Here is a 22,158-nt window from a genome sequence, read left to right as displayed (position 1 = left end):
GGGTAAAAGATTTTAAAAACCATTGCAATCTTGTACTGAATCGTACTGTTTGCATGGAACAGGGGTTTAACTGATGAAAACTGGTCTCTGGGTTACCAATCCTCTTCATTGTACTTTGGAGTTTGTGTTTTTTATTTTTTTGGCTCTCTTCAGTAGAGGCTTCCTAAGGGAACTGCAATTGGCAAGCATTGAAGTCGGAGCTCTGCGAGTCTTTGCTGATTGCCTTCATTGCTCACCGAACATGCCGCCTCTGGGAAGGCAAATACACTAAGAGCTACCTGCCAGGAGATTAATAACAGACACACAGGTGACTATTGTATAGTGAGACTCTAGCAGATGTGGGCACACACAGCGGGCAATCCCATTGTATGCTTTCAGATTGCTGGTTCACAGTGTTAGGGGCAGAACACATTAGTGCTGCAGGAGGGGCTCCCCCCGTCAAAGCGGACTGTGTTGATGGGGACAATGAGCGATTTCTCTTTCCTTCCACCTGTGGTCGAATGGAAAATTGATTAATCTTTGGCCTGCTTTAGACTAGGGTTGCGCCGATATCGGTGCCGATACTAGGCATTTCCGCGAGTATCGGTACCTGCAAAAATGCTCCGAAACCGATAGCGGTCAGCTGGCCGGCTGTCTCCTCTAGCAGGTGCCATCATAGCCTCCTCCTCCCAGTGGCGTCACTAAAAGGGGTGTGGACCAAACCTGGGTGACACCCGCCAGAGGGGGGACATGCAGGGCCATCTTTAACAGTGGCAGAATTCCCAGCTCCTCCAAGTCCAGCCTGTCAAAATGATTGGTTGCTGGGCCCGCCTAGCATCCTAGCAACCAGTCAGGTGCATGGAGGCCCTGGCATTCAGAGGAGGAAAATGGAACTTCCTCCAGCTAGTGTTGAAATTTCTCACTGACAACAGAAGTGCCTGGGAGTCTGAGAAGACTTTCTATCTGCTGCTGAGCTTAATCGCTGGAAGACTGAGGAGACCTGAGTGCAATCCAGAGTGAGACACTGCTAATATAAGTGAGCAGAGCTCACATAGGGGAGGGGGCAGGGATCACAGAGGTGTATTCTAGAGAGAGGGAGGACAGACTTCCCCACACTGACTGCAACTTCACCACACCATCCAAAGTACTAGTAGCATGCCTGTGGTCTGTGACTGCCTGCGGTCTGTGACTGCCTCCCGTAGCATGCCTGTGGTCTGTGACTGCCTCCCGTAGCATGCCTGCGGGCTGTGACTGCCTCCCGTAGCATGCCTGCGGGCTGTGACTGCCTCCCGTAGCATGCCTGTGGTCTGTGACTGCCTCCCGTAGCATGCCTGCGGGCTGTGACTGCCTCCCGTAGCATGCCTGCGGTCTGTGACTGCCTCCCGTAGCATGCCTGTGGTCTGTGACTGCCTCCCGTAGCATGCCTGCGGGCTGTGACTGCCTCCCGTAGCGTGCCTGCGGGCTGTGACTGCCTCCCGTAGCGTGCCGGCGGGCCGTGACTGCCTCCCGTAGCGTGCCGGCGGGCCGTGACTGCCTCCCGTAGCGTGCCGGCGGGCCGTGACTGCCTCCCGTAGCGTGCCGGCGGGCCGTGACTGCCTCCCGTAGCGTGCCGGCGGGCCGTGACTGCCTCCCGTAGCGTGCCGGCGGGCCGTGACTGCCTCCCGTAGCGTGCCGGCGGGCCGTGACTGCCTCCCGTAGCGTGCCGGCGGGCCGTGACTGCCTCCCGTAGCGTGCCGGCGGGCCGTGACTGCCTCCCGTAGCGTGCCGGCGGGCCGTGACTGCCTCCCGTAGCGTGCCGGCGGGCCGTGACTGCCTCCCGTAGCGTGCCGGCGGGCCGTGACTGCCTCCCGTAGCGTGCCGGCGGGCCGTGACTGCCTCCCGTAGCGTGCCGGCGGGCCGTGACTGCCTCCCGTAGCGTGCCGGCGGGCCGTGACTGCCTCCCGTAGCGTGCCGGCGGGCCGTGACTGCCTCCCGTAGCGTGCCGGCGGGCCGTGACTGCCTCCCGTAGCGTGCCGGCGGGCCGTGACTGCCTCCCGTAGCGTGCCGGCGGGCCGTGACTGCCTCCCGTAGCGTGCCGGCGGGCCGTGACTGCCTCCCGTAGCGTGCCGGCGGGCCGTGACTGCCTCCCGTAGCGTGCCGGCGGGCCGTGACTGCCTCCCGTAGCGTGCCGGCGGGCCGTGACTGCCTCCCGTAGCGTGCCGGCGGGCCGTGACTGCCTCCCGTAGCGTGCCGGCGGGCCGTGACTGCCTCCCGTAGCGTGCCGGCGGGCCGTGACTGCCTCCCGTAGCGTGCCGGCGGGCCGTGACTGCCTCCCGTAGCGTGCCGGCGGGCCGTGACTGCCTCCCGTAGCGTGTCGGCGGGCCGTGACTGCCTCCCGTAGCGTGTCGGCGGGCCGTGACTGCCTCCCGTAGCGTGTCGGCGGGCCGTGCCTGCCTCCCGTAGCATGCCTGCGGGCCGTGCCTGCCTCCCGTAGCATGCCTGCGGGCCGTGCCTGCCTCCCGTAGCATGCCTGCGGGCCGTGCCTGCCTCCCGTAGCATGCCTGCGGGCCGTGACTGCCTCCCGCAGCATGCCGGCGGTCTGTGACTGCCTCCCGTAGCATGCCTGCGGGCCGTGACTGTCTCCCGCAGCATGCCTGCGGTCTGTAATTGCCTCCTGCGGTCTGTGACTGTCTCGGTACTTTGTGTTAAAAAAAATGGTATCTGCGCATCTCTATATTAGACTGCTGTTTAGATACATTATTTATTGTTTGGTTATTTCTTGCAGGAGACCTTGGAAGATATTGACAAGGATGGAGATGGATTTGTAGATGAAGATGAATATATTGGTAAGACTTTGTATCTATGGTAACTGTCTCTGAAGGGTCTCATTTATCCGGGTCATTGAATAGCTAGTAGTAGTTGGTTGCATTCAACTGGACTTGATTATTACGTTAAATATGTTTCCCTACTCATTCATAGCTCTGAGTGCCAGGGGGATATCCCAGCATTTATATCCATGCAGGTAACTGTCACCTAAATCCATTACCCCTTGAATGTGCCAAGGCAGCTGCTAACTGTCCAGTAAACCTATGTCAGACTTCCAGGCTCCATGTCATTGTACTGTATGATTTCACAAACCTTCACATCCTATCCTGTTCTTAGACAATCAGCATCTGCCTTGACACATTTCATGGTACTCGATGTGAATGCCCTTTGTGTTGTAGCGCACTGCATTTGCAAGAATGGGCCCATAAATGTATCCTTCCTTACAGCAATATGAGGGCTGCTGTTCTTATGAACATTTTAGTTGCTTGGCTTTTATCCTGATCCTCTGTATACACTTTTCCAGTCGCTGACTTAGAACAAGTATGCAGATCAAGGAAGTCAGAGTTCCATTTCCTGTAAATGTCAAGCTTGGCCCCAACCCCTCTTGCCTCCCACTACCTCGCTTTGGGCCTTTAAGTATACCTTTCTCTACTTAAGATGTTAATGTCCTGGTTCTCATGCAGATCTCATGCCTTCAATATTTTGATTCAGTGAGATGGTACAAATATGCAGATTAGGAAAGTCAGAATAAACTTAGATGGACGTCTCTCCATACTTTGTTCTGATCTAGTAACTCAAAGTATTTAAAGTAGTATTAAATGCTTAGTTCACTTTTACGTAAAACTGTCTGTACAGATAAAGGGTCTCCAGTCAAAGTTGCACAGCTTGTTTTATCTAAAGTTGAATAATGCCTTTCTTATAGGTGTAGGCCATTTCTGTACCTCATGAAGCCTTACTGGAATACTCCCAGAACATTGCTAGGATGTTGCTAAGAGGGGCGCACCTATTATGGTTTTCCCTTATCACAGTAGTGAGCTCTTATGCCTCGTACACACGCAACGATTATCGACCGACCGATCGGCCGTCTTTTGTCCAGAGTGGTGTTTTGTTGGTTGAAATGTGCTCTAGACTTCACACGAATTTTCTTGGCCAACAAAAATCGACTTCAGAAGTGATGTCATGTGCTGGTTTACTTTCCGTGTGTTTTTTCTTCTCTGAGCATGCCCAGTCTTGCTCATCAGATTTTTGTCTGCCGAAATCTGTACTGACTGACGGAAAATCGGCTGTTCTGTTGACGGCCAACAAAAATTTTATAGCCTGCACACCACTCCGAAAAGTCGGAGTCGGTTGTCGAAAGCATCATACTAACAAGCCGAAAATCGGCCAATCGGACGTTGGCCGAAAATTCACGGCCAACTATCGATGCGTGTGTAGAAGGCATTACTCTGAAGCAAACCCCTTCACACGCACTTTCTCTTCCTTTTAATGCAGCAGTTTTGAGTCCAAAGTTGGAGAGCTCACTCCTATGATGGTGAAGGTTAACAGCAAAAGCTGGGCATTGGCAATGTACTAGCAGCATCGTGGAGTTTCCAGTCTGGCTTCATAAGTTATATGAAAGAAGAAAATGGTCGCACACCACCACGGAATCCAATGAACAAAAGTTCTTTATTCACATAAAAGGGAAAATGTGATCTACTGCGCTAACCATAAAAATATCAGCTAGCACACTCAACTGACATAAATTGAAACAAACTGATATATATAAACAACGTGCAGCGCTAAACAAATGATATGTGAAAAATCATTCAAACAGAATAACAGAAATATAAAAGTAAATAAGACCCCGTTCACACTGGGGCGACGCTACTTGCCGGGGCGACCTCACAGGAGCGGCCGGCACGGACTTCATATCATTGAAGTCAATGCAGGTCGCTCCGGGTCGCCCCAAAGAAGCTCCGGACCCTTTTTCTAAGTCGGAGCGACTTGTGTCGCTCCTATTAGAACGGGTCCACAGCTTCTCTATGGCAGGCGACCTGTCAGGCGACCAGGTCGCCCCAGTGTGAACGGGGTCTAAGAGTCCCAAGTGAAAAGCATAAAGATTCCACGGTGATGTGTATGGTCCCAATGAACATCAAATCCCAACACCGACAGGGAAAATGTATATATGCGCTCACCAAAAAAAGCTGGACCCAGAATGCCATATGACAAATGGGTCAGATGGGCTCATACAATAACAGGTGGATCTACAACAGAATGCTGTAGTCCCCAGATGTTCAAGCTTGTAATCACCGGATGAATGTAGTAAGATAAACTCTCATTCCCCAAGTGGCATGAAAGCATGAAAGGAATAATCAAATCAAAGCAAACTTGGTGTAATTCCGCTTTAAAAATGTATTAAAAAAAAAAAAAAAATATATAAAGGGATACACTTACAAACATCCAGGAACTTAAACAGCATGTAAGAGACACACAGATCAGGCAGTCTTTGGCATGGTCCTAGCTGTCTGAGGCAAAGTCCTAGGTCTTAACCACTTCCCGCAAACCGACGTACCTGTACTTTGGCTTGAAGAAGTGGTTGTACCAGGATGATGCCTGCAGCCCGATCAAGTAACCCGGTAACAACGTCGCGTCCGGTTTTCTCGGCTGCTTACGACCGAATACTTTGTAGTGCATTGAAAGGGGGTTTGGGGTTCTTTTCTTTCTTTCTTTCTTTCTTTCTTTCTTTCTTTCTTTCTTTCTTTCTTTTTATTTATTTTTTTTTTTTTTCAGTGTTAAAAATTAAATTTTAAATAGGGAAAAAAATGTTTAAAGCGCCCCTATCCCTGTGAGCTTGCGCACCAAAGAAAACCCATAAGTAAGTCACACCTGCAAAGGTAAATGGTGTTTAAATCACCTTGTGAGGTATCGCCTCTTTCGTCGGAGTGAGAGCAAAAATTCTAACAAAAGACCTCCTGTGTAACTCTAAACTGGTAACCATTAACATTTTTTAAAGCGTCTGTGCAGATTTTTAAGAACAGTAGTTTGTCGCTATTCCATGAGTGTGCGCAATTTTAAACCCTAACATGTTAGGTATCTATATTTACTCTATGTGACATCATCTTTCACAATATACAAAAAATTGGGCTAACTTTACTGTTTTTTTTTTTTTTTTTTATTAATTTCAGTGTATTTTTTCTAAAATTGCGTTTGAAAGACCGCTGCACAAATATACTGCGTGACAAAAAAATATTTCAATGATCGCCATTTAATTCTCCAGAGTCTTTGCTAAAAAAAAAAAAATATTTATATATATATATATATATATATATATGTGTTAGGGGGTTCTAGGTAATTTTCTAGCAAAAAAAAATTTTTACTTGTAAACAACATGTGTCAGATATAGGCTTGGTCCTTAAGTCCAAAACCACAGGCCGTAATAGAAGTCAATAGGAAAGCATAGCTAACCCCCACAAAAACAGCGGAGTAATGTGAAGCTGCCCTTTAACCTTTTGCATAGCCTCATTTAAAGCATGCCTGCACTGCCGTGTCCCTCTCTGCTGCCCTTCCTCTGACATCCGGCCAGGGAGTTTGCATCGTGCAGGTAAGAGTTTAGTCCTGTGACCTAATGCACTGGGACTATATCCATATATCCATTATACCAGTGGTCCTCAACCCTGGCTTACAGGGCCCACTAACAGGCCAGGTTTGCAAGATAACTGAAATACATCCCATGTGATATCATTTGCTGCTCAGTGATTGCAGTACTCTAGTCTGCATCTCCCCAAGGTAATACTTAAAATATGGCCTGTTAGTGGGCCCTGAGGACCACTGAATTCTACCATTTTATGCCTATGCAAAGTTATTTTTTTTTTTACAAAGTAATACTCTATTACCTTGCTTTCGCACAATTTACAACACTAGGGATATCTCGCTGAAGAAGGCTGATGTCCGTTACAGTCCTTGTAGGGGAGTAGCTTTGAACAGAGGGCTTATGTGCTGCCGCAGTCTCATAGAGCGTCAACACATTAAGATGTTTACCCAGCTGGGGCATGCATGTCAGAGTGGCTCCAGGAGACCCTGCGAAGCAGTGAAGCTACCCTAGAGGTGGAAATTCTAGAAAATGTACAAAGCCAATTTTGCTGCACATTGAAGATGGTCCAAAATTAATTTTTCTTGTGCTAATAGATGCTCCCACTGTCAGTGCTGTATAATCTGACAGCATCAGCTACAAACAGTATACAGCACTGTGTTCCGGCAGTGGGATGGGAACTTCCTGTCTGCTGCCAGAACAAAATCAAGTCACACTGAGCGTTGCTCTACTATTCACAGGAAGTTTGAGAAGTCCTTTAAAAAAAAAAAAAAGTCCCTGATAAAGATCTATTGTCAGTCACGTTGTCCAGCGCTGGAAGTCCATGTCAATCATGATAATGGCCACAGACCCCTGCTGCTTGACAAACCCTGACACTCGCCGATTGGTTCTCCCCGCAGTTAAAAGTAAACAAAGGGGCAAATATGTCATAAGGGGGCGGGTCACCCAGTGAATCACTGCACTGCTTCCCCCCACTGCTAAGGTAAACAAAGGGATGGGAGCTGTTGGGTTCGAAGGGGATTTTTTTTTGTCATGTGAGTCAGCGGCTATCGTTCATTGTGATTGTGGACCTGCATCTCTGGATGACGTGATCGATAATGGAAATACATCGGGGACCATTATTTAAAAAAAAAAAAAGACTAGTCAAAAATTGTGTGGTGTTTTATTCACACGTTATTTTTTTTTCTGTGAATGTGTAGGTGTACTGTGTACTCTATATTCATTCACATGAGGGTCAACATGGGGATGAGGTGCCCAAAGGGCCAGGTATGGTATAAGGGGGGGAGAGCATTTATGCCATTTTAAACTTATTTATTTTTTCAGCTTTTTTGCCTGCATTTTGCGGCCAGCAGGGAATCCTCATGTCCCACCCCTTCCTGCTGACAGCAGGGAGGAGTCATGGTTGTTAGGATGCCGACAGGTGCCGTCTTCTAACAATCAATGCAGAAACGGACCATTGTCTGTTTCCATACTTTTTTAATTGAAGAGACAAGAACTCACTGCTCAAGGTGGTGTAATTGCCTGATGACTCACACCGGTGCATGCCCCGGCTCTCCTCCGTGGAAACTTGATAAAGGAAAAGGAATTGGCAGCACTCCAGGTTGAGTCAAAATCCAGATTTATTGACTGGACATCCAAATATGACAATCGTGACAAGGTAGACGCATTTCACACACTGACTGTGTGCTTAATCACACACTGACTGTGTGCTTTTTTTTTTTTTTTTTTTAGGTCCGCTTAATTTATTTATTTTTTTTAAATGGAAAAAAAATAGAGACTTTTTCCGCTTTAAAAAAAAAAAAAAGAATCAGACCTGTACGGATACTGCTGTAAATGGATGATCATCCGTTTACATCGAGTTGCCCTTAGGAATGCATTGCTGTCTGTTTCTCATCCTTCAATGGGCAGATAAAAAAAAAAAACACACAGAATGCCCGTGTGAAATGGGCATATTGCAGGGGGGAGGGGAGGAGTGTGTTGGGGGGTAGGAGACTTGTAAGAAAGCAGACTACTTATTTGTCATGGCAGGTCTGCTCTAAAATGACACTGTTTTTAGGATCTATACATCCTAAGGATAATGTCCCTTTACCAGGTTACTTTGTTTTTTTTTTTTTTTTTTTCCATACATCAGCCCCGGTGGCATTTCAGAGGTTAATATTGGCTATATATTTATTGCTGCCCCAGTTGCAAACTTAATTTCAGGCAGCTGCAGAACATCGCGACAAGTCTAAAAAGTTTGGGAATGGCTACCTGGGTTTGACTGCTCACACTGTGCCAATGAAGCCTGGCTCTTTCTTATATATATTTAAATCTATATACATTCTGATTTGAAATAATGCAGGTGTGCTTAAATTAGACCTATAATTGTGTCCCCTTTTGTGTATGATGAAATGAGGCAGAAACGCATCCTACTATAAGAGCCGGCAAGCCGCTCTCCCAAGACGTTTAATGGGCTCCTGGCAATTAAAATGTTTCTTTGGTCAAAGTTCTGTCGCGGTTGGTGCTTACCTACTGGCCTGCTGTTCTCCCAGCGAGGGTAAAGTGGTCCAAATTGTGTATATTGTTTTGTGTACAATGTCACAGTGCTATAGAAGGCAGCACCCTACTTGGTAATGACAGGATGTGTTCCCAGAGTGCCTTCGGTAATGGAGAGAGGTAAAGTAATTTAATTTAGGTGTTGATCAAGAATGTTGTTTTCTCAGCGGTAGACAGAAGGAAAAAAAAGATGACATTCTGTTATTCGAGGTTTACATAGTTTTTTTTGTGCCCAAATCAAAATTGACATAATGAAACCTTTTCTGACCTGTCTGATTTCATTTCCATTTGTCATGTGTTGTGTAGAACACAGATGGGAATTTTATTTTTGTTTTTTGGAAGGATTATTTTTGTGCTGGTTTATTTTAATGTTTTTCTGCAGGTAAAACTGTATTCTTAATAAATAAATGAGTTCAGGCAGGCTGGATACGAAATTTTAAAAGAAGAATTTTAGGCATTTAAATACATAGCTGAAATACCAATGTAAAAGTGAGCTCATATTTTACCCATGATGGCTGAATTAATAGGTTTGCTTTGTAGTAAGTATTATGAATAGTATTTTTATTTATGTAGCACCAACAATTTTATGCATTTAAAATGTACATGCAGATCAGTCTCTGCGCTAAAGGAGCTTACAATCTAAAGCCCCGTACACACGCAACGATTATCAATCGACCGATCGTCCGTCTTTTGTCCAGAGTGGTGTTTTGTTGGTTGGAATGTGCCTAGACTGCACACGAATTTTCTCGCCCGACAAAATTCTACTTCAGAAGTGATGTCATGTGTTGGGTTGCTTTCTTTGTGTTCTTTCTTCTCTGAGCATGCCCAGTCTTGCTCATTAGATTTTTCCCTGTCGAAATCTGTACTGACTGCACGAAAATCGGCTGTGTTTTGACGGCAGACAAAAATTTTATAGTCTGCACACCAGATTTTTTTCGGCCGAAAAGTCGGAGTCGGTTGTCGGAAGCATCATACTAACAAGCCGAAAATCGTCAGATCGGCCATCGGACGAACATTCCCTGCCAATTTTCGACGCGTGTGTATGAGGCTTTAGGCTTGCCATACATTATACAATTTTCTTTCCTTTCACCACAGGTGGAAGGAAAGAAAATCGCTCGAAAATCCCTCCCGCTTCACGATTGTGTTCTGACAGCAGGAGGTTTCCTTGCTGTCAGACGTCAATGATCACTGCTGGTGGCTTTAGCCTTCGGCAGTGATGAAACGAAAAAAAACAAAAAAAAAACACGCTTGTTGTACTGAAGTTGATCGATGGCCTGCCCCATAGATGTATCAAATTTTAAAGCCACCTATGGCCACCTTAAGGGTGCACTCACTGGCATATGTAACCGTGCCCAGGCACAGTTTACTCCCTTGGTCCGGTTTGTTTGTGTGGTGTGATTGCACGTAACCGTGCCTGGAAGTGGTTAAGCATACCTTGCCCAGGACCACTTGGAAGAGGTGGAAAACAAAAAGAAAGTAGCCTTAGGGGATTTGAGTGGACAGAGCTGATTAATGGAAATAAAGAGTAAGAAGAGGTAGAATAAATGGTAGATTTTATTAAATAAATATTAAAATATATACATCTATATGAGAGTAGCAACACCCATATAAAAACACATGACAAAATGACATGTAGGTGGTTACGCTCAAGTCCGTCGCATGTGTACCAGTGTGAGAATGGAATCACTGGTTAACAATGCAGTAGGAGACATCCCGACATGTTTCGGAATCTTAAAAGTGATTCCTCCTTCAAGGGAGTTTGTTTTGAGCATGCACCATGTATATTTGGGGAAGGGACAGCTGCTGATTAGTTGCACTTACCCATCTGTTTTCCACTTGGAAGAGGTGGTCCCAGGCATGGTTCACTTGCGGCCCGGTTCGCTTAAGTGTGCATGCAAACCATGCTGGGGAGCAGAAGCAGGGATCATTGTGGTTGGGAGGTGATAACTGGAAGCACCTGCTTATAGAGCAGGGTGAGTGCAGAGCAGCAGGGTAGTGGGGAGGGGGTAAAGTTGACCTTGATCTCATATGCACATACTATGCCCAATTTAGACAGGAGCCAGTTATCCTACCAACATGTCTTTGTTAATGTGGGAGGAAACTGGCCTTCCCAGGGAAACCCACACGAGCTGTAAATAGAAAACAAAGAAAGGGGCGCACCAGCCTAGCGCATTATCCTCAGCGGGCTTTTTAATAGTAAAATAAAAATCAGCTACTCACAAACATGCATAAAAGTCAAGCATTTCAATTCCATAGAGCTGCATCTTTATAAGAGTCCAATGTCTCGTAAAGACGGAGGGCTGACGCGTTTCGAGGCCGTGCCTCTTCATCAGAGCCTGGAGGCCACACGAGCACAGGGCGAGCATGCAAATTCCATGCAGATACTGTCTCAGTTGGGATTTAAATTGATGCAATAAGTAATCAGTGCTTGCCCCCCACCCTAATATTGCCATTGCTTTGAGCTGCCTGGGAATAGTGAAATACAGGTACAGTGCCTTGAAACAGTATTCATACCCCTTGAAATTTTCCACATTTTGTCATTTTACAACCAAAAATGTAAATGTATTTTATGTGATCAACCAACACAAAGTGGCACATAATTGTGAAGTAGAAGAAAAATGATAAATTGTTTTCAAAATGTTTTACAAATATCTGAAAAGTGTTGCATGCAATTGTTTTCAGCTCCCTTTTACTCTGGTACCCCTAACTAAAATCTTGTGCAACCAATTGCCTTCAGAAGCCACCTAATTAGTAAATAGTCCACCTGTGTGTAATTTAATCTCTGTATAAATACAGCTGTTCTGTGAAGCCCTCAGTGGTTTAAGAGAACCTTAGCGAACAAACAGCATCATGAAGGCCAAGGAACACACCAAACAGGTCAGGGATAACGTTGTGGAGAGGTTTAAAGCAGGTTTAGGTTATAAAAATTTTTTTATCAATCTTTGAGCATTTAATGGAGCACTGTTCAATTCATCATCTGAAAATGGAAAGAGTATATCACAACGGCAAACCTACCAAGACTTGGCCGTCCACCTAAATTGTCAGGCTGGGCAAGGAGAGTATATTAATCAGAGAAGCAGTAAAGAGGCCCATGGTAACTCTGGAGGAGCTGCAGAGATCCACAGTTCAGGTGGGAGAATCTGTCCACAGGACAACTATTAGTCGTGCACTCCACAAATCTGGTCATTATGAAAGAATGGCAAGAAGAAAGTCATTGTTGAAAGAAAGTCATAAGAAGTCCTGTTTGCAGTTTGTGAGAAGCCATGTGGGGCAAACATGTGGCAGAAGGGTCTCTGGTCAGATGAGACCAAAATTTATCTTTTTGGCCTTAAAGCAAAACGCTATATGTGGCGGAAAACGTTCACTGCACATCGCCCTGGACACACCATCCCCACATGGTGGTGGCAGCATCGTGTTGTGTGGATGATTTTCTTCAGCAGGGATAGGGAAGCTGGTCAAAGTTGATGGGAAAATGGATTGAGCAAAATACAGGGCAATCTTAGAAGAAATCCTTCTAGAGCGTGCAAAAGACTTGAGACTGGGGCGGAGGTTCATCTTTCAGCAGGACAATGACCCTAAACATACAGCCAGAGCTACAATGGAATGGTTTAGAACAAAGCATATTCATGTGTTAGAATTGCCAAAACAAAGTCCAGACCTAAATCCAATTGAGACTCTATGGCAAGACTTGAAAATTGCTGTTCACCGACGCTCTCCATCCAGTCTGACAGAGCTTGAGCTATTGCAAAGAAGACATTGCAAACATTTCTCTCTCCTAGATGTGCAAAGCTGGTAGAGATATACCCAAAAAGACTTGCAGCTGTAATTGCAGAGAAAGGTGGTTCTACAAAGTATTGATTCAGGGGGGGCTGAATACAAATGCACGCCATACTTTTCACATATTTATTTGAAAACATTTTGAAAACCATTCATTATTTTCCTTCCGCTTCACAATTTTATGTGCCATTTTGTGTTGGTCCATCACATAAAATCCCAATAAAAATATGTTTTCGTTTTTGGTTGTAACTTGACAAAATGTGGAACATTTCAAGGGGTATGAATACTCTATCAAGACACTGTAGTTACAGTAGATGTAATTAATAATACATTACAAACCCATTCCTATTATTGCTACATTTTAGGCAGCCCTGGTGTTTGTGTGCCACAGAGGGCCGTACATAATTAAGGAGATCTGAGCCCAAGAGTCACAAGTGTTTGTGTACCGACGCTGACCACAGCCTGTACAAATCAATGACAGGCTGACAGATGCTGCAGCTCTTCACTTATAAGTGCCTATCTGAGCAGTTACAGCTGACACAGTTCACATCCAGACTGTATGCAAACACTTTTGACTCCAAGATGCAGAATTAAGCTTCTTTTTTATGGTGTTTGGCCCTTTTATGGCTGTGTAAATGAAGCCTACAAATGCTTGCATGCTTGCTGATTCAGGATGCTCCTCCCTTCTATCGAACAACCAGGGAAGGCACTACGCCAACACGGCACAGCAAATCAGACTGTGAAAACAACTGCTGAGATGATTTTACAAGTGATGTTAAAGAAAATATTAAAGGACATATTGATCCATTACAAACCTGGGACTCCTCCCAAAGTGCCAAATCGGTTAGTTGTGTGGCCATGGCAAGAATGCAAGCCCTAGTCATGTTTGGCGGGCACTACCGCCCACAAAATGCAACCAATTCAACAATGCACACAGTATCGGTGAAGTGTTGCGGGCCACTGGGAGGTTTAAACAGGCAGTGAAGGGACCTCACTGCCCCGCAAATGCCCTCTGAAGAACAATTCCCTGTGGATTGCTCTCCTCAGAGGGTTAAAGTTTTATATAAACTTGCCCTTAAAAGAGGAGTATGGCCAGAGCATTTTTGGCCTTACTTTTCTTCTTCTCGGTCACATGAGAACAGTTACTTTTGCTCTCCTTTGACCCAGATTCAGTCAACAGCCAGCTAATGCCTGTTGTCAGCGGAGGTCACGAGCTGCTCCAGGCTCTTGAAGGATCTCAATCACATTGTCAGGATCCACCCATCTACCTGATTGAAAGCTGGCTCAGATTCTCAACTCATGGAGCTGAAGCCAGCTGCCCCCACCCCTCTCTTCAGGTTATGTGATCTCTCAGTTCTTGGTCTTATGCCTCGTACACACGCAACGATTATCGGCCGACCGATCGGCCGTCTTTTGTCCAGTGTTGTTGTGTTGGTTGAAATGTGCTCTAGACTGCGCACGAACTTCAGAAGTGATGTCATGTGCTGGTTTACTTTCCGTGTGTTTTTTCTTCTCTGAGCATGCCCAGTCTTGCTCATCAGATTTTTGTCTGCCGAAATCTGTACTGACTGACGGAAAATCGGCCGTTCTGTTGACGGCCAACAAAAATTTTATAGCCTGCACACCAGATTTTGTTCGGCCGAAAAGTCGGAGTCGGTTGTCGAAAGCATCATACTAACAAGCCGAAAATCGGCCGATCGGACGTTGGCCAAAAATTCACGGCCAACTATCGATGCGTGTGTACGAGGCATTAGAGTCGGCAGGGGACAGCTGCAGCATCACAGCAATGCTGTAGCATTGAGGTGAGCATGTCTTTCTTTTTTTTTGTTTAACATGCCATCGCCTTTAAACTCCAAACGTTGTGCTGTACATGCACAGTATAAAAATCATTATATATATATATATATATATATATATATATATATATATATATATATATATATATATATATATATATATATATATATATATATGTGATTGTGCCTGTGTAATTCTTTCCTGATTCAGAATAGACATATTTTGGCACAGACTGATTACTTCAGCTGTAATTGTAGAGGTCACCTTTTATTGTGGACTCAGCTGATCAACTGTTTTTTTCTCTAAATTCTCTTATATTTTGCTTTTTATTAAATCTAATTCTGGTCTTTCTAGCGGATATGTTTTCACATGAAGAGGGGACTCCTGAGCCTGAATGGGTGGCCACAGAGAGGGAGCAGTTCTCTGATTTCCGGGACCTCAACAAAGATGGAAAAATGGACCAAGAAGAAATCCGACACTGGATTCTTCCCCAGGACTATGATCATGCCCAGGCTGAGGCCAGACACCTGATCTATGAATCTGACTCCAGCAAGGTAGTTGGAAATGTTATAAAATGTTTTATACCTATTTGCATAGATTCTACTCATACTTTATTATATGAACACTATTTTAAACCAAGAATAATTTGCAATGTTGGATGCTCGGCAATCCTTTATGAAAGAGCTTGGGTAAAATGAATGGTGAAGAGGGAGCTGTACATGGAATCTGTGTTTTGCCAGCTTTATCAGTGGATTGCCACTCACCCCATATGTATAGCTTTTTATACTGATGGCATTATAAAAGGTATTTTTATGCTGTGCCAAGTTACATCCACAGCTCCGGGAATCCATTTGTAAGTTTTTTTTTTTTTTTTTTTTTTCCCTCTACCTTTTGGGAGCATCTTACTCTCACCTTGTATCCTCGCCCTTCTGGATCATCTCTCCTCTTTCCTCATGGGTGTCTACCCTCCCTGCCCCCTAATTTATCTTGGTCAAAATACCCAGCTGCCTCTGTTCAATCCTAGGCCAAATAATGGAAAGCCATAATGCTCCTAAAGCTGGCCATAGATGGATCGAAATTTGACCAGTTTCTGCTGAACCAGCCAACTTTTGATTCATCTATGAACGTTCACATGTGAAAGAAGCTGATCTACTGATCAAATTCTCGTAAATGGGAATGTTGGAAAACTTTCATGCAATCAGTGCCTACAGCCATTCAGCTGCAGTGCTGATCAGTGTATTCTTGCAGCGGAGGGGGCCCCACCTGTCCAGAATACAATGGCACTGCAGGGAGGATTCTTCCATCCACCTCGCTTGGGTGGATGGAGGAATTCGTTCAATCAGCCCGCTAGGTGATCAAAAAGAAAAGATCCATGTATGGCCAACCTAAGGCTCAATCCACACAAGCATTGGATTACTACTCTGAAAGTACAAAGAGGATCATATATAGCTCACCAAGTATTTAAGCCTTAAGCAATTTTCTCAACCATTAAAGTGTTTTGTAAAGGTATTTTTTAAATAAAAATAACAAACCTGTTCTACACACGTGCTCTCTACAATGGTACTGCACAAAGCAAACTGGACCTCCTCTTCTGGGGGTCCCCTGCTGGTGTTCTTGGCTCCTGCTTTTCTGCGTCTGCCCCCATTGCAAGCAATTGCTGTGCGGGCTCGATCCGGAGCCAGGCTTTGTGTGTCTATGGACACACACAGCGCAGTTTGTCCCTACCCTCCGCGCTCTGCTTACTGGATTTGACTGACTATGGTAAGAGCCAATGGCTCCTGCTGCTCTCAGCCGAGTTTGTGAGAGCAGGGAGAATCAAGAGAAGACTGGCAGACAGTTACAGTGCTGGATCGCGACAGGAGTCGGGTAGGTATTTGCATGGGGTGAGTAGGGTGAAGCAAATGGCAGGACGTTTTTTACCCTATTGCAGGGAATGCATTAGGATAAAAAAAAGGTTTCCCTTTTTTTTAGAACCACTGTAAAGCATCCTACATCTACATTCTCTGACTGCTGTATACAGAATTGAATAGGACTGCTGGCTTCAGCAGATTTATCAAGCTGTTCTCAGTATTATCAGGGGGAAAATGTTAAAGAGGTCTCGTGAGAAATTTCCTTTTTATAGCAGTAAACAGGTCTGTAAATGGACTTATGAAAGTAACACAATTCTGCCTCCTACTACCTCTTTCTCTCGCTCTCTTTGCAATTATTTTTTTTTTGTGGTGGGTGAAAGTGGGTAAGGATGAGACTTTTTTTTTTTTTTTTTTTTTTCTTTTTCCTGTCTGCTTTCCATCGGTTACATCTTCTTCTCGTGTCTTCTGATCACCAGGAAAGGGGGTGAAGAGAAATCACCCCAGTGGGGACATAGATGGCATATGAAACCCTTTCCCATTCAAACCAATAAATGTAGTTTTGGTCCTGAATCTCTGCTGAGCCGTTTTTTCTTGCCTGTGTTCCCTCGCTCCACTAGGGCAGGAAGTGGAGGAAAATCTCCCAAAAGGGGCCTTTTCCCCACTCGATCTTAAACTGAATAAATGTGGCTGGAGTTTTAGGTTAATTACTTAACACCGATGACTCTTGGCCCTTTAAGAGGTTTCTGATGCCGGGAGGCGGAGCAGGTTTTCTGATCATGTGACTGCCATGATTGGTTGTCGCGTGGTCCGAAAGCTGCCAATCGGGAGCTTTCCCTTTAGCTGCCAGTACATTCAGGGGTCTGGTACATTTTAGGTGTCGGGTACATTCAGGTTCTCTTATATGCGGCCGCTCATTATGTTGCTAGCAATAGTTGATGGATCGGAAAATGTATCATATTTGCTTGTTTTAAACTTTTTTTCATTTTATTTTTTACATTTCTTTAGTTACTTCCTGGTTTCCAGGCCTAGCGAAATGATGTCGTACATCCCAGGAGTCTTCAGGAGGGGGGGTGGAGCTTTCTCAGCTAATCGCACCCTCTCCTGCTTGCACACCTGAGCTAAAGGCAGATGGATTCCAGGAATTAAATGCTACACGAATCATCTGCTCTTACTCAAGAACAGCCAGAAATGCTAGGGGGATGGTTTTTCAAAGTGATTTCTCAACAAAATAAATCTTGGAGACTTGGACGGGTGGATGAGTTTGCTTTGAATATTAAAAATAAGTTAAATAGCATTTTTGGTATGTAGTTCTCAGATGAAGTGTAGTTCCACTTTAAGCATATGGCCATAGAGGAAAAATACTGAACTTTGCCATGACATGTCTGGCATGAAGATACCCAAAGGTACCTTACCCAGCATAGCCATGCAAAGTGTAGTGGTCATAACCTGAAGCTAACCTCAAACAACCATTCAGAACTCTTTGGTGACGTATAGTAAAAAAAGAAAAAAGGAAATCAAGTTGCTTCTGCTTGGTGTGTTCAGTACATCCATCCCTGCTCTGTAGACTACCTTATTGAATAAGCTTGTATATTTTCCAACTCTATCTGAAAAACAGCTGGGATCTGGTTGTTACGAACAGTAGGGACACCTTCCTTTCAAACAGCTTGCATACACAAGCCCAGGCGGCAGTAAAATTTAATTTAACGTTGTTTGTCTTTTGCTTGCAGGATAAACTACTGACCAGGGAGGAGATATTAAATAATTGGAACATGTTTGTAGGAAGCCAGGCTACAAACTATGGGGAAGACCTTACCAGGAACCATGATGAATTGTGATCGAAAGACTGCACAGCTGTGATTCTATATATATATTTTATTTTTATTTTTTTTTCACTTGACTTCTACTAAACCATAGTATTTGCACCACCACAAATTAAGTGCTCTTCATTACCTCAAAATGGGTAGAGTTACCCAGGAGTTTAGTGTTCTGAAAAAGCCTATGAACAGATTTTAATGTGATGATGGAAACCGTCTGTTACATAGATTGTTCCATTTTTCTTTTCTCCTGTCTTCGTTTTTATGTTTACTAAAATGTTGGCCATACAGGGGCACATTTGGGGATTTGTGTACAAATGATATGACCAACATAATATTAATAATTTAACCAGCATTTAAATGCACCACTAATGGGCCAGAGGAAGACTTTAGTGGGGGACGTAGCAATGGGTTTGTACTGATTTCCTAGCAGTGCATGCCTATTGTAGGCTAAAGGTGTTTGATGCCAACTCCATGAGTTTGGTCATCACAAAGAACAGGTGAACAGGACCACTAGCAGGAAAGTTGTAAAGCTGCACTTCTCTCTGTGTACAAAGCAACAATAGGAAAGTCTGCACTCCTGGGTTTCATGCACACTGGGTGTTTTGCCCTATTGCATGAGATGAGCGCTTTGGCTTGGACGGAAGGCCCCTATAAAACTCTTTGAGGGTGAAAGTTGCTGTGGCTGGACAGTGCACCAACTGGTACTAACGTTTAGCAGTCCTGTGAAAACATGCAAGCAGTGCTGTTTAACGTAAATAGTCCTTAAACCAGCATGGATCAGACAAAGTCCAATGAAAAAGGGATTCTCCACCCAGGTGTAAAAAAGCATGCAATGGTGAGCCTGATCTTCCACCTCCACCACACACTGACTCTTACCAAAAATTATGGGCCACTGTTTCCACAATGGCCAGACAGCGCAGTGGGTGATTCAAAGGATCACTCAGCCTTCGACATCCTGACCGATCTGGTGATGGAAATCCTTCCGGGACCAAAAATTACCTAATGCAAGTAAAGGGGTCAAGATGAAAGCCTCCTAGCGTGATATGTTTTACATTTTTATTCAGTAAAAGGTGGAATATCACTCACCAAACGGCACTGCACAAAGCGCATATAACATTAACAGCGTTCCTGTTTCCAAGCAAGGTGATGGCCGACTCCCGGGCATGACGACGTAGTGTAAGGCCAGTTTAGCTGTCTTGGGCATTCGTTCCTGGTGGGCACCTACTGCTCTGGATGGTGCACCAAGTGGTCCTAAGGTTTAGGGCAGTATACTCCAAGGGACAAATACATCCCTGGGCATATACTGCCCTAAACCATAGTACCCCTCAGTGCACCGTCCAGCAGCTTTTAGCCTCTCATAGAGTTCTGTAGGCTGCCAGCAGTAGGGCTGGATGGTGTGCCTCTGCCTTCAGCCTGCACCAAACACCAGTATCTCATGCATTGGCCCTAAAAACCCAGTGGGGTTGATTTACTAAAAGTGAAAAGTGCAAAATCTGGTGCAGTTGTGCAATCAGTTTCTAACTTCAGCTTATTCAATTAATCTTTGGCAATAAAACCTGGAAGCTGATTGGTTTCTATGCAGAGCTGCAAGTCTTTTTTTTTTTTTTTTTTTTTTTTTTTTTTTTTATATCAATCATGTTATACTTGCCTGCTCTGGTCAGTTGGTTTTGCGCAGAGTGACCTGGATCCTTCTCTTCTCAGGTCCCTCTTCTGTGCTCCTGGCCCCTCCCGACTGCTTGCCATGGGGGCACCCGAGCTGAGTCACAGCTCCCTGTGTCAATTCAGACACAAAGCCGTGACCCAGCTCCACCCCTCTCTCTCTCCCGATTGGCTCCCACTGCTGTCAATCAAAGTTAGCCTATTGCATCATGCTGCTGTCTCAGCCAATGAGAAGGAGAGTCCCGGGCAGCTGAGAAACTCCTGCAACATCGCTGGATAAAGATGGGCTCAGGTAAGTATTAGGGGGCTGCATAGAATGCATTAAGATAAAACAAAAAAAAGGCTTCTACCTTTTTACAATCCCTTTTAATAATCGCTCTACACTGGCTTTTTTATGATTGCAAACACTTGATGACGCTGCCTGCTTCTGAACTACAAAACAAAGATGGATCAAAAAATGACTAGCCCCTCCCTTGAGGCGTACCTCTCTCTTTAAGTAAAAGGCCAGCCAACTAACTTTTTTTGCTCTTTATTTCACTGGTATTCCCCAACCTTTTACATCATGTGAATTAACCCTTTCCTGTATGGCCTCATTAAAATTTTACATATATGATTAATCGCAACAGTCAGTAGTTTTGCTTAATTTGGGAACATTACATTTTTTTTTCTCTAATAATGTCTGTACATATAAATGTTTATTAAAGATTAAGAATGTTTATATTGTATATTGCGGATTGAATTGTTCATAATACAGAGTTTTTATTCTGTATGCAGATAACCGGTTCTGCCTGTTTTAACATATCAGTATTTTAATAAATTTTTTTATTTAAAGAAATGTTTGATTTTTTTTTTTTCCCCCCGTCGAGTTTGTCAAAATGTGCTAGTGTGTTAGTTTTTGACCCCTTTATGACCATACAACATGTGTGGCAGCAAAAGAGTGAGATTTAACCCCCACCCACTGTACCTATTGTTCACTGGGCAGCCAATGTTTATGTGCTGAAAGCATGCTCACTTCGCGCTCCCAGCACAGCAAAGACCACTCTCGACCTGGAATAAAGATCAGTTGCTGGTGGGACTAGCTTCTGAACATGTGACCACTGTGACAGTGATCATGTGATTGCAAGTGCTTCCTGCCTCCTGAGTGTTCAGAGATATTTAAAAGGGACGCTGGGGCAGGCGGGATGGGGTTAATAATGGGATTTGTCTTGCGTTCATCGATGGACACAGTCCATAAATCGTAACTACTGGATTATATTGCCTCCTCCAGGAGTAGGACTAGGCAGAAAAAAAAAATACCTGGCTACGCCCATGGGCCATCCTCTGCTGGCATATAACCTCCCTCTCTACTCTAGGTAATCAGTTTTAATGTGTCTAGTCAGGAGTAAGGACCTAGGCTCGCTGCCATGATCTCTTGTTCATGGCAATTTTTTTTCTTTTTCCTTGCATCTTCTTTTTTTTTTCTCTTGGAAGATCTACAATCAACTGCTGGGCTGGATACTCTAGATCCAGTGTCCCCAGCCAGCAAGCACGTGCAGACAGCAGCTATGCACTAGGACAGAGGCTGACCCCAATTTAAACGTCTCGCAGGGTCACATACGACCGGTCGCTGGTCCGAGTCGCAGCAGTCCCTTGGCCCGACAGCTCCCCTGCTTCGGTGGTGGTGAGTTTTGTCTGGAGTGTCACCTGCATCATGGAAGGGTAAGTACAGTTCCCCCTCTACCCTTTTGGGCAGTTTTTTGGGTTGGACATAGGTACCCCCCCCCCCCCGGATGGTCTGGCATACCTGTGGGTTCCCTCCTCCCATCCTAAAGTCTCTCTCCCTGTCATTCTTTTATAAGGTCTTGGGGTAATGTGTGTCCTGCCCTGATGATATTGGGGGGGTTCCAGTGCAATGGGCGCAGTGGAGACCCCTAGGTGCATGCCCTACTGTGTGTGGGTATGATGCAGTTTGGGGGTTCTCAGTGCAGAGGGTGCAGCAGAGCGCACAGCAGAGTTCCCCTAAATGTTGTCCCTGCCTGGTGGTGTACAGTACCTTTTTAGTTGGGTCCCCTTGCAGAGGGCACACTGGTTTAAAAGGCACAGAGTGTTCCTGGCAGCATGCTTCGGCAGCCGGCTGCCATGTTTGGGAAGTCCTATGATGTTATGGCGGCCATTTTCCCATCGTCTGGCGAGACGCTGAAGACGACCAGAACCTCGTGGAGAGGCCGGAGCGCCTCTCCCTGCTCTTCCTCTTCCTCCTTGGTCTCCTCTTCCTGTCCCAGGATATATGAAGCCGATAAGGTCCATGGGTTGTTGGGTCCAAATTGCGGCGCTCCTCTGGTCAGTAGGGTGAGTCCTTGGAGGTCCCTGTTTCTTTCTCTGCTGATGGGTA

The 22,158-nt window shown here is 45.1% G+C and overlaps 1 protein-coding gene across 2 annotated transcripts in view; it reads left to right on the top strand.

Moving 5' to 3' along the window:
* Positions 1-18,533, top strand: part of RCN1 (reticulocalbin 1) — a 50,879-nt gene extending 32,346 nt beyond the window's left edge. For both annotated transcript variants that reach the window (XM_082270446.1, XM_082270445.1), the window contains exons 5-7: positions 2,744-2,804; positions 14,816-15,015; positions 18,039-18,533. In XM_082270446.1, the coding sequence (XP_082126572.1) occupies positions 2,744-2,804; positions 14,816-15,015; positions 18,039-18,146 (369 nt within the window). In that variant the 3' untranslated portion in view covers positions 18,147-18,533. The remainder of the gene's footprint in view (positions 1-2,743; positions 2,805-14,815; positions 15,016-18,038) is intronic.
* Positions 18,534-22,158: the final 3,625 nt, after the last annotated feature.

The sequence above is a fragment of the Pelophylax lessonae genome (genome assembly GCF_965119305.1).
Source record: "Pelophylax lessonae genome assembly, chromosome: 10".
NCBI lineage: Eukaryota > Metazoa > Chordata > Amphibia > Anura > Ranidae > Pelophylax > Pelophylax lessonae.
Note: the sequence above shows the minus strand (reverse complement) of the source record. Positions and strands in the feature narration are given on the sequence as shown.